Here is a 13,008-nt window from a genome sequence, read left to right as displayed (position 1 = left end):
TTGTTATTGAGAATGTTTGGAGAACTGGGAGCATATGTGACAAACCAGCTCTGTGCTCAGTGGGAGACTTGCAACCCCGGAATGGGGAGATCTTACAGACTGGCATCATCCAGACTCCTTAAAGCGTGCTTCAGTTACTTCCTGTGTGGCCATAGTTCAAGTGACCCTTGGTGCGGTCTGGAAGTGTGTTGGGACCACCTCAGGCCACTGGCCCAGTACATCTCCTCAAAGTCATTTCCCAGAAGCAGCAGAGAAACAGAGTCATTAGTCTGAGTTAAATCCACTGCTGCTACAGGATCTGAAGTGCAGCTGGATCAAGACTCCTTGCCCAGCTCTGAGCTCTGCCCCTAATTGTTAAAGTGAAGAGTGATTTCAGAACTGTATCAGAGTGAAATGAAAGTGCCCTAGGAGGGTTTGGTTTGATTATAAACCTCTTTGTTGCTTCTCTTCCCTGGAAGTTGTATTGGATTATTTGGGGGGGGTGAAAGTAAATTCAAGCCTGGCATGGTGGGCATAGATGTTCTAAAACCAGGGTGCAGTAGTAGGATCACAGTGATTTCGAGGTCAGCATGGGCTACTGAATGAGAATTGTGTCTCAAAAAGGGCTTGGGCATAGTGGCTCACACCTTCAATCCCAGCACTCAGAGGTGGAGGCAAAAGCAAGGAGACCTCTCTAAGTACAAGACCAGCCTGTCTGCTTAGTGAGTTCCAGGCCAGCCAGTACTGAATAGTGAGACTTGTTCTCAAAAAAGGAAGGCCAGGGAAGAGGGAAGGGGAAAAGAAAGGAAGGAAATTGTTTGCATGTGCCTCTTTTCTTTTTGTAAGCTTAATGCCAAAGCTCCCTGGGACTAAGGTAACATTCAACCTTAGCTATCTGGGGGCTTATGAGCTCTGTGTTCTTAACAGAGCACCTCAACATTGATAAGACAACTCCCACACAACTCCATCAGTCCTCCCTGGCCATCACTAAGTCCCACATTGTGATTTTGTGATTTCTACAAGTCCAGACATCTTGCATCTTATAGACCTGTGCTTGGACACAGGGCTTCTTATGGGACTGATACCCCTTCTTTTAAAAAAAAAAAAACACTGTATGTTACATGCATAGGTGTTTTGCCAGCAACTATGTCTGTGTACCATGTGCATGCCTTGTGCACCAAGAGTCCAGAAGAGGCTATCAGATCCCCTAGAACTGGTTTATAGATGGCTGTGACCTGCAGTGTGGGTGCGGGGAACTGAATCTGGATGTTCTGGAAGAGCAGCCACTGCTGTCCACCACTGAAACGTATCTCCAGAACCCTGAGATTTCTCTGCCTAGACTCTGCCCTAGAATATCTCCCTTTTCATTGTTTACAGGATCTTAACCATCTGTGCATGCCATAGATGGAAGATGGAGGATCCTGGGCAACGCAGGATGCAGATCCTGATCATCCCCATGCCTATGCAAAAGCTCCTTACCTCTCCCTGCAGCCCCCAAGACACCAGTATCATCCATTGACTCAATCTGTCCGGTTCCCTTCAGTTTTTTTAAACACAAAAAGATACCCCATAAGCTTTAGTAGCCTCCATTTCTAGCACTGCAAAATCCAAGACAAGGAATTTCAAAGCTTGAACAAATTAGTTAATAACTTCAGAATAGTCTCACTGAGTGTCTAAGTACTGGGTGTGTAGTTGTTGCTGGACTGTGGGGCTTGGAGTCCAGGGTGGAGATATCTTCTTCTTTCTCAATCCTGACACCTGAGATGTCATGCAAATCCTTCACATAGGTGTTAATTTTTATGATGATTAAAACATTGAGCTTATTCAAGGTGAAATAAACAGCTTTAACAGACCTCCAACCCCAAGTTAAATAGAAACAGTAACTAAAAACCTCCCAACCAAAAAAAAAAAAAAAAAAGCCCAGAGCCAAGTGGATCAAGTGCTTAATTCTACCATGCTTTCAAAGAAGAAAAATGAAATTATGAAGTTTGCAGGTAAATGGATGGAGCTAGAAACAGTCATTCTGAGTGAGGTAAACCAGACCCAAAAAGACAAATATTGCCTGTTTTATATGTGGATACTAGCTTTTAAGCTTTAGTGTGCATTTTAATCAGAGTAACCACAGAGATTAGGTAGGTATCTGGTAAGGGGGAAGGAAAGGATTTTTCAGGGAAGGGGAATAGACTATAATGTTATAAGAGATAAAGGGGAAACTAAAATACCGTTAAATGGGAGGGGGATTCAAGAGCAGGGTAAACAGGGACTGCAAGAGTGGCAACTAAAGTGAAAGGCCTTCTGAAAAGCCACACGGAGAACTACTATTGTATAAGCTTCCTAAAATATATACGTATATGAAAGGAATTTACGTTTTTTGAGACAGGGTCTTAATATATAGCCCTGACTGGTCTGGAATTGACTATGTAGGCCTCGAATTTACAGCAGTCTGTCTGCATCTTCCTCTCAAGTGCTGGGATTAGAGGTGTGGATGACCATGCCTGATCCTATGAAATGAATTTATATGAAGTCACCATAGAATGAGAGAAAAGGTGTTCCAACTAGACATCTTATGCCACCAAGTAAAACCTCCAGTGCCAGGAATGGGTTACATCTTGTTGAGTTGACCAAGGAGCTCTGTAGATAGCCCCCACTAAATATCACAGCTGTTACCAAGGCCATCAGTTACCCTCTACATCACAACGATAAGGCCCTGTTGGTGAAGCTATCACTTACATCATCAAACATGGAGAAATCAAGCTATAAGCTTCACCTGTGCTGACTGGTGTTTGTAGTGCTTGAAGGACTTGTATACTACCAGAGGAGAAAAGTAATCAGTATCGCCCAACTACAAACCCTGCAGCTTGCAATAGTGACCTGCCCAAGATTCTCCAGTGCAGCAGTGGTACAGATGTAATGGAGGTAACCAACTACTTTTTATAGTTTTAAGGGCCATTCCATGAGCTGGAATCCATACCTGACACTCTTAAAGTGGCCAAGAACATGAGAGTAAATGGATATGCAGAGAGTGAGAGACTTTGAAGCAGTTCTAAATGAGATATCTTAATCAAACCCTCCCCTCAAGGCTTGGAGATCTATGTGTAGGGAGAGATGGAAAGATTTTTAAGGACCCAAGGTTGTAGGTGACTTCCAAGGAAAAAGTGTTTTCCAGATGTAACAGGGCTGACCCTTCCAGAAGCAACAGGGCTGATGCACACATGAACTCACAGAGACTGTGACAACACACACAAGACCTGCACAGGTTCAAGATAGACAAAGTTCCAGCATAGAGAAAGGGAAATAGACACCTAACCAAGGAGCTCTTTGCAAGTGGGGGCTTCTGGGAAGGGAGCATCACTTTTCTCCAATGGAGTGACACTGAGTCTGTCAACCACACTCTAAGGCAAGCCCTGTTCCCAGGAGTAGTGGGGTAACACAAAACAGACTCCATGTTGTTGTTGTCTCTAATGATTTTTATTTGTTTAGATTTTGGAGTTTATCTTTTTTTTGAGAGAGAGAAGGAAAGAAAGAAAAGGAAGTTGGGTGAATAAGGAGGTAGGGAAGACCTGGGAGAAACTGAAAGAGGGGTGAAATATGATCAGAATATATTATATGAAAAAAACTTAGGTTAAAGAAGAAATAAAGGGAAGAAAACAAAAAGTGAGATTATTAATATGAAGAGATGCAAATTATTTTTAATTCATTAACGAAGAAACATTTTTAACCAAAGGTTACCTGTCACAGATAGTGTCCTACAAGTTTGGTTTGGCCTGAGCGTTAGGTTCAAGGGAGTTCCAAGCCCACAACTGACCTGCCTTGGGCTTCTGGGCGCTTCCTCCCATACCCTGCTTTGTCCCCCAGCATGAGGTCACTTTGTTACATTTTCTTTCATTGCCAAAGTAATGAGGCCAACCCTGGATCAGGCCACACTTCTGTGCTGAACCCTGGAGCTCTAGGAAATACCTGAAACTGTGCTTAAAATTAGTAGGAAAAAGTAAATGACACAGAGGTTCACCTCAAGTTTGAACACAGCAGCAAATGTTCAAGGTCAACAGAAAAAAAAACACGCTAATGAAGTTTAACCTGGAATCTGAGGCAATCCCACCCTTAAGAAGTGAAATAATCATCTCTGGAAAACGTGATTGTACTTCTCAACCTGTAACTGTTGCGTCTTAGTTATGTTTACATCAAGAAAGTAAACATCATTAGCAAATTGCCCTTTGTGGGTTACTGCCCACCATCCGGATGCTTGCTTTAGGTTGTTTCTAGTTGTTAGGAATTAATGGGATTTTTTTTTTTTTAGGATGCTATAGTTATCCATGAAGTCTATGAAGAAGGTGCTGCAGCCAGAGATGGGAGACTGTGGGCTGGAGACCAGATATTAGAGGTACCTCATTCTGTATTGCACTTTGTAACAGTGAACATGATTGACCTTGGTCCATAAGGTCAAATTGTCTGTCTTTGACTCAACTATTCCTGCAGTGATATGACCAATCCCTTTTCGTACCCTACCCTGTTGTCACTATAGTACGTGTAAGTAGGATCAGAGAGACAGTTAATGCCTGATTTTCCTCATGAACTAAAATAATGAGCAACCAAAGCCCTCATCTGGCAATGGCTCATCCACTCCTTACATGCCCAGCCTTTACAGAGAAGATGTGACAGCAGGACCTCCAAGAGCTCTTCTCAAACCAGGGCCACTCCCCCCACCTAAAGCTCAATAAGCAGTGTTGTGAATGCCGCCTACAGTGTCTCTGAGGCGCTTGGGGTGACGCATCAGCCCACTGTGCTCAGGCTGCATGGGTTTCTCTCCTCATGCTGCCCCTTGATCAGCTGAGCACACGAAATCCCAGCTGAGGTCACTCCCATCTGAACAGGCCCCATGATGCCAGAATTTGGTAGAAATTGCTTTTGTAATAGTAGAGTTCAATGAAAATGCCTTCAATTATTTGTGCTTTTGCTAAGGCCTTTGAGTCCATGAGGTCACCTTGTGTTTTAAGCAATAGAAGTGGTCTTGTGTGCCATCTATTGGACCACAGGAAAATAATCAGCTTAGCTCACATTTCCTAGAAACGCTGTTTTCCCTTTGTTCTGTGGGTTTATTCACTAACATTGCAAAGGCGTGTTTAGTGGTCTGAGAATAGCGAGGGGTCCGGCACAGAGGAAACAGCTCTGACAGTGTTGCCTTTCAGCCCATCATTTCTTTTCTTTCTTACAGTAACTTGACGGGTTTATTTCATTCGATTCTCACCATACAAAGTATGTATTCTTCCTGGCTCCAGCCTTGAAAGACACAGAAACCCAGCTGAAGTCATTTCTATGGGTTTCACAAAGCCAGAAAGTCAGACTAGCGTAGCAACTGGATTCAGCCTCTGTCTGAAACTATGTCTTTAACCACCATGATTCTGGGTGTCTCTGAGTGCTGAGATATATCAGAAAGGAAAAGGTGTCTTGGTAATGGGTAATTGGCCTTTTAGAAATGTTCTTGGCTCCTAGAATCAGATTTAAACAACAGCCCAGTGGGGTAGGGAGAAAGCTTGCACCTAGCATGTGCAAAGCCCTCGGTACAACATAGTTAGTTAGTTAGTTAGTTAGTTAGTTAGTTAGTTAGTTAGTTAATTTCATGAGTGCAGGACTAGACAGATGGCTCAGCAATTAAAAGCATTAGCTGCTCTTCCAGAGAACCCAGATTCGATTCCCAGCACCCATGTGGCAGTTTATAACTATCTGCTATTCCAATTCCACAGGATCCAACACCCTTTCCTGGCTTCTTTGACCACTAGGCATACATGTGGTACACAGATATACATGCCAACAAAACATCCATACACTTTAAAAATAAAATAATTAAAAAAATTTTTAAACACAACCCCAAAGTCACCTTCTTCAAGAAGAGTTGGTTTTTTTCCTTCCTTTTTGGATTCCTAGGGTCCCTAGCCATTAGGTATCAGGGTTGGAAAAGCCTTAGACTGTCTTTTACTGAAGAGATAAAAGGACCAAGTTCAAAGACAGGCTTGACCTTCTTGGGGCACACAGGGCTATATCAGAACAAGGGGTAGAAGTCATTCTTGCCGTCTGTCTGGCCATAGTTGGAACTATTCTTCATTTTGTTTGGCTCTTTTCCAATATGTGGCATGCAGGGATTGACTAACTTGAATCTAACTATCCCTGAGTTTCTTCTTTGCAGAAATTCACTAATCAGTATCAATTATTTAACTGTTTGTGGTAGATCCATCCAATAACACATTCAGAGGCTAACTTATGAGGCTGTGTGGTAAAAGGACCAGAATGGAAGATTGTCTAGGTTAGGGACTGAAGAGATAAATCAGTGGGCAAGCCACTTGCTATGTAAGAGTGAATGCTGGGGTTCATCAGATCCTCAGCCCCCACAAAGTATCAGGTGGGCATGGGCTGTAATCCCAGCCCTTCAGAGGTGGAAACAGAGGATCTCCACAGGAGTCTGGCCACTGAGACTAGCTAAATTGTCAAGTTCTAGGTTCAAGTGAGAGACCCTGCCTCAATATATAAGGTAGACAGAATCAGTAGAGGATTCTTAGTGTCACCGTCTGTTTTTCCACATACATGTGCACACACACACACACACACACACACACACACATCTATATAGGAAGGAGAGAAGTGTGGGTTCAAATGTTGACTGCTCCTCCATCGGCTAGATGTGTGACATTGGTCAAGTTCCTTGGCCTCTCCACTCCTTGGTTTCTTCATCTACAAATGGTAATGAGACTTTGGCTTATAGTCATGCTTCCCACCATGATGATCATTGACTCTAGCCTCTGGATCTGTGAGTCCCAGTAAATGCTTTCTTTTATAAGTTGCCTTGGTCTTATATCAATAGAAAAGTAACCGTGACAACCATAATTCAAGACTTTAGTCTGCAAAAGAGGAGAAACAGTTGAGGAGTAGACATAGTCTTTCTGAGTAAGACTCCAGGAAATAAAGAAAAGAACTGACAGTGAGGTTACATCAAATTTAAAAGCTTCTGCATGGCAAAGAAAATCATTGTCAGTGAAGAGACAGCTGACAGAGTGAGAGGAAATCTTTGCTTGCTACTTAAACAACAGAGAATTAATACTCAGGATATATAAAGAGCTAAAAAATTACACACTGAAAGAACAAGAAATCCAGCAAATAAGTGGGCAAATTAATTGAACAAACACTTCTCAAAAGTATTAGTACGAGCCGGGCGGTGGTGGCTCACGCCTTTAATCCCAGCACTCGGGAGGCAGAGGCAGGCGGATCTCTGTGAGTTCGAGGCCGGGCTGGACCGACAGCCTCCAAAACAATACAGAGAAACCCTGTCTCATAAAAACCAAAAAAAAAAAAAAAGTATTAGTACAAATGGGAAATAAATACATGAAAAAATGTTCACCATACCTAGCCAAAAAAAACAAAAAACAAAAAACAAAACTGTAAGTCTAAAATATGTAGGCCTGTAGCCCCAGCTGCTTAGAGTCTGAGGCAGGAGGATTGTATGTTTAGATCCTTCCTTGGGCAGAGAGCAAGCTCAAAGCAAAAGGAGCCTCGATTATAGATTAGTGACGAGTGGCTCGAGGTCCTGGTATTGAAGAGGTACTGGGTGGGCAGGGCAGGACATTGAGATTTTCTCCAGTCTGTTGCTGTGTTTTGAATATGCCATGAACTTCATCTCTTGGTGCCCATAGCTGTTTGGGGAGACTGGAAACTTAGATGATATAGCTAGAGCCTAGCTAATGACTGCAGACCATGAAAAGGTGTAGCTCAAACCCTTCTTCATGATCTGACAAGATGTGAACCAACTGAGCCACAGGCTGCTGCCACCATGGACCCAGCTGCTCCAGCCACCTCCCCTTCCCTGCCATGGTAGACCATTCTCTATGAAAGTAAGCCCAAATAAACCTCCCCTAAGTTACTTGTGTTAGATATTTTGTTACAACAGAGAAAATTACTAATACAGATATTTAACAACAACAAGCAAACAAACAGCAAGACCAGCAAGATGGTTCAGCAAGTAAGGGAGCCTACTAACCTGAGTTCTGAGTTTGTTCTGGAAGCCATGTGGTGGGAAGAAGAGAACCAGCTAGCTCCTCTGACCCCACCACATACATTCTATGGCAAGTGCTCACACTCACACACACACACACACACACAAACTAAAAAAAGGACTGTGTGACCCAGATAGACCACTCCTGAGCATATAGCTCAGTCTTCAACATGCAGTAGAGATGCCTGTCAGATTCATGTGACTTGGTGACTGTTCCCAGTGTTGTATGTTCTCTGTTGGTGGGCCTCTCTGTGTCCCTGCCATCAGGTTCAAATGTGAACCTTCAAGGGCTTCTTTGAAGCTGTTGGAAACTACTGTCCTTGATTTCTAAAGATGATGTGATCTGGGCAGTTAAGAGTGAGGAGCCAGCCAGATTTGTAACAGATCGGACCTTTAATACCAGTGCTCAGGAGACAGAGGTGTCAGAACTCTGTGAGTTTGAGGTCAGCCTGTTCTATATAGCATCTCCAGGACAGCCAAGGCTGCATAGTGAGACTGTCTCAGAGGGCCAGAGATAAATAAACAAATAAAAGAGAGTGAGAATGTCAGATCCAACAAGCAAACAGCCCAAAGATACTTATTAACTGAGCTCATAGCTGCATTAGCTACTTGCCTCCAAAGTCAGTAAGTAACTGCTTATACACACACACACACACACACACACACACACACACACACACACACACACACACACACCAGCTCCCCTAACTCCACAGTGAAGTTCACAGCTGTGCAAACATATGACCAGGCACACCAACCCACCCTGTCCTTTGTAGGGTGGGGGTCTCTCTATGTGTGGAGCAGCTCATACTCCTGATGGTCGTCTGGTGTGCCTTGGGAATGACTGGAACTTTCTTGAGATTCCGTACCAGTTGGGTCAAGAAGCCACAGGAGGCTGCAGTGCCTGCCCATCTCAGGATGGCTGTCGTTACAGGTTAACGGGGTTGACCTGAGGAGCTGCAGCCATGAAGAAGCCATCACAGCCCTGAGGCAGACCCCGCAGAAGGTGCACCTGGTGGTGTACAGAGACGAGGCACAGTACAGAGATGAGGAGAACTTGGAGGTGTTCCTTGTGGATTTGCAGAAGAAGACTGGCCGAGGACTGGGCCTGAGCATTGTTGGGAAACGGTAAGGATGGGTTGATTGTTCCAGGCAAGGTCAGAGTTTCTCTTCAGCACACAGGGACCAATATTCCTAGACACTGAAAAAGAAAGCCTCCTGTAGAGTAGTGATGGGGTTTCTAAGACATGTCGTGGTGAGATACAGCTGGACCTAGTGGGCTGATCCAGCTGGGCTGCCGAGTCTGCACTCAGCTCTGCAGTGAGGGTTGGAGTGGCTGCCCAGGGCAGTATCTGAGGGTGCAGAGCTGTCTGTTTCCCTGAGGGTCAGTTGCTGACGTCTGTTTCCCTGAGGGCATCCCAGTCAGAGAACAGTGGTTCTGTTTCATGTGGCTTGCTGAGACAGGCGCTCACTGTGTAGTTTAGGCTAGCCTTAAACTCACAGCCTCCCTACCTCAGCTGGACTGACCACCACACACAGTGTTCGCCTTTACTGTCGAGTAATAGATGACGTGACTCCATTCACCATCTGCAGTGCGGAAAGAACACTCATATTCTCATTGTAAAGGATCAGGTGCATCTCTTAAGGTTTGCAGACCCTTTTGACAAGTTAGTCCTTAATTCCTTAAAGATTTGCTTGCAAATACTTATTGTATATATTTTGCAGTAACTAAGGAATAGAAGAGGCAACAAACAAATGAAAACCCTCACCTTAGGTCTTCAGTTGTTAGAACATAGTCCTAGAATGGAGTTGTGTGAGAATTCTGAGTACTTGTGAAAAAATTCCAAGAAAACGAGACAAGAGACTGAGGATCTCAGTTTCTTCAAAACACAGAATTGCTCTTGGAATGTGTTTTCGTGCTTCTCCCAGGTGTAGTGGATGGAGTGAACTTCCTTCAGCTATTGTTATTTATAGACCTCCATGGAAAAAAATCATCTTTTGTCTCATATTGCTTGTCCTTGTGATTGAACACCTGACTCATGCGATTCTTATTAACCCTCAACATAAATTTCCTGATGTTCTGGATAAAGTTGGCTATTGCTTGAAACATGAGTCTACCTCACTTTTAGGCCCTGCTCTCTCAGGTTCACACCATCAACTAGAGTGGTAAACATTCAATAAGTGAAATTATGGGACGTCAACAGAATAGTATGCAGCCGTAAAAATGGACATGCTCTGTTGTTTATGAAGACTGGTAGAGGTAGGGAGGTAGCCCACTTCCAGGCCACATAGGTAGGATGTGTGTGATCTGTCTTCAGCCTTCAGCATACCTACCACAACAATCAATTGCCAAGCTGTGTAAAGATCAAATACGACAAAAGTGAGGTAGTTCGCAATGTAGTTACGTCTCTAGACACTGAATCACCACAGCTTCGATGGTAGAGTATACAGCCTGCAGCCTTAGACCCTGGGAGGGTCTGGGGGGGAGAGTGTGTGTGTGTGTGCTGAAGTCACAGATGGTAATAAGCTGCCCAGTGTGGATGCTGGAAACAAAACTCTGGTCCTCGGTAAGAACAGTAGACACTCAAAAGTGCTAAGCCATCTCTCTAGCTCCAAGATACACACTTTTACACTTTTGCCCTCTTCAATTCTGAAACAAATTTACGCAGCAAATAAAAGGAGTTAAGACTGAGGATAAAAGGCTGGGGGTGGTGTGACTCAGTTGGTACACTGCTTGCCTGGCCTGCATGAAGCTCAGCACTCCATGAAAGCCTAGGTGTTATAGGCCTAAGATCCCAGCACTAAGTAGGTGCAGGCAGGAGGATCAGAAGTACAAGGCTGGCCTGCCCTACAGGAGACTGGACATCGAGGGGGGGGATTACATAATCAAGGAAATACAAGAGGAAAAGGAGATTAGAAATAGAACTGTTAGAAGCTTGCAAGAAAGATCAGTGGGGCAAGGCACATGCCACCAAACTGATGACTTGCCTTAGAATCCTGGGAGAAAGGGGAGTAGCAACCCCCACATGCTGCCCTCTGATCTCCATGCGTGTGCTGGCTTGCACATATCTACCTACATAAACACATGAAGAATCGTGCTCGCTTCGGCAGCACATATACTAAAACACATGAATAATCAAAAAAATTTAATTTATCTAGTGTACAGTGTTCTGTCTGCATTCATGCCTACAGGCCAGATGAGGGCATCAGATCTCATTATAGACAGTTGTGAGCCATCATGTGGATGCTGGGATTTGAACCCGGGTCCTCTGGAAGAGCAGCCAGTGGTCTTAACCACTGAGCCATCTCTCCAGCCCCCAAAAATATTTTTTTAAGAAAAGGAAGTTACTAGCAATGGCTCTTCTCTAAGAAAATAGTTTGCTCATTTCTTTTCTGTATGGGGTGCTTGGGGTCACACTTACACCAGAAAGCAGTCAGCTACAGAACTATGCTCCAGGCCACAAACACTGCCTCTTTGGAAAGTAAATTCCATCTTGCTTTACTAAAATCATCACCTCCCGAGTGCTGGGGTCACAGGCTTACACCACCAATAGAAATAAAAGCACGGTAGGCAAAGATGAATGTGCAACACAAAGCATGGAGAGGCAGAATCTAATTGTGGAGCTGAGTATTTAGAAAGTTAGTGGATGGCATTGGACCTAATGGATTGGTTTTAGAGATCTTAACCTAAGTCTTTATAAAGTAAAGTCCATTTTAATGACTGACTAACTGGCTGTGCCAATCCCACAATGCTTGGTGATGTTAACAGGAGTGGAAGCGGAGTGTTTATTTCTGACATTGTGAAAGGCGGAGCCGCAGACCTTGATGGCAGATTGATTCAGGGAGACCAGATCTTGTCTGTGAATGGAGAGGACATGAGACATGCCTCACAGGAGACAGTGGCCACCATCCTCAAGGTGAGTCCCTGGGCAGCTTTCTGCCTAGCTGCAGTGACAAGTGCTCATGGAGCTGGCCCAGTCTTCCTGGCCTTGGTGGGATGTTTTTGCTCCGCTCTTACTAGCAGTATAATACCTGATGATCGAGAACAGCTCTGCAGGAAAGCTGTTGTGCTGACTAAGCAGACTGAGGGACCTGCCTGCGGCTTTGAGGCAGTTTCGCATGCTAGTGACTGTTCCAACTGTCACATTTGTCATCCAGCTCATTGGACAGAACATGCTCTCCTAGAGTATGGAGGCCACCCCTCCCTCTACATAACTCAAACCCAACTTTGATCACTAAGAGGGAATGCTAGGGTCCATCTAGACTGGTTTCTTAGGTTCTCAAATGAAGACAGAGTCGCAACGTTCTGCTTGGGTGCGTTGTTCCCACTTGGGCAATGGTGAACTTGTGGCGGCAGCCTGCAGCTGAGAGGCTCTGCCTCATGAACCTCCTTCCCCTTTGGTTGCAACTAGTGGATCTCAAAAGCAGCTGTGGAATCTTGTGCAGTCAGGGGTTTGCTTTAATAATCGAGGTTTTGGGTTCAGTCGGCTCTCAGTTACTCTGCAAAGGAGGGCGTGGATTTGTGCACCATCTGCTCCTGGATCCCCACACCGCGCTTTCCCACTGCTCGACTGTCCTGGTCTTTTTGAACACTTCCATCAGAAGGGAGATGGCAGGGAAGAAAGGCAGTTATACCAAACCCATTCGATGCATCTGAAGGACTCATGGGTGAAGTGGTGACGTGCTGTTTTGTTTGGGTTTTGGATGACTGGTTCCCTTCTTGCCTGTTGACCTACTGCCCTCTAGGAAGCTGCAGAAGACTGACGGCCCCGCTCTGGTGTTTTAGATCATAAATGCTAATATGTTTGACTTCTGTCTTTTCTTGTCTTCCCAAGTGTGTCCAAGGCCTCGTGCAACTGGAGATTGGGAGACTCCGAGCCGGTTCCTGGGCCTCCTCTCGGAAGACCGCTCCAAACAACCAGGTTATTGATGTCTTCCCAGACTCACTCACTCACTCACCTGCTGGGGCAAAGTTCCTCATTTTATAAGCG

General features: G+C 44.6%; 1 protein-coding gene across 6 annotated transcripts in view; it reads left to right on the top strand.

The window, feature by feature from the left end:
• Window positions 1–13,008, top strand: part of Patj (PATJ crumbs cell polarity complex component) — a 309,593-nt gene that overhangs the window by 257,947 nt on the left and 38,638 nt on the right. For all 6 annotated transcript variants that reach the window (XM_040757130.1, XM_040757131.1, XM_040757129.1 and 3 more), the window contains 4 exons: window positions 4,277–4,360; window positions 8,952–9,145; window positions 11,787–11,934; window positions 12,853–12,939. In XM_040757130.1, the coding sequence (XP_040613064.1) occupies window positions 4,277–4,360; window positions 8,952–9,145; window positions 11,787–11,934; window positions 12,853–12,939 (513 nt within the window). The remainder of the gene's footprint in view (window positions 1–4,276; window positions 4,361–8,951; window positions 9,146–11,786; window positions 11,935–12,852; window positions 12,940–13,008) is intronic.

Source organism: Mesocricetus auratus, unplaced genomic scaffold (assembly GCF_017639785.1).
Source record: "Mesocricetus auratus isolate SY011 unplaced genomic scaffold, BCM_Maur_2.0 Super-Scaffold_100014, whole genome shotgun sequence".
In the NCBI taxonomy this organism is placed as follows: domain Eukaryota; kingdom Metazoa; phylum Chordata; class Mammalia; order Rodentia; family Cricetidae; genus Mesocricetus; species Mesocricetus auratus.
Note: the sequence above shows the minus strand (reverse complement) of the source record. Positions and strands in the feature narration are given on the sequence as shown.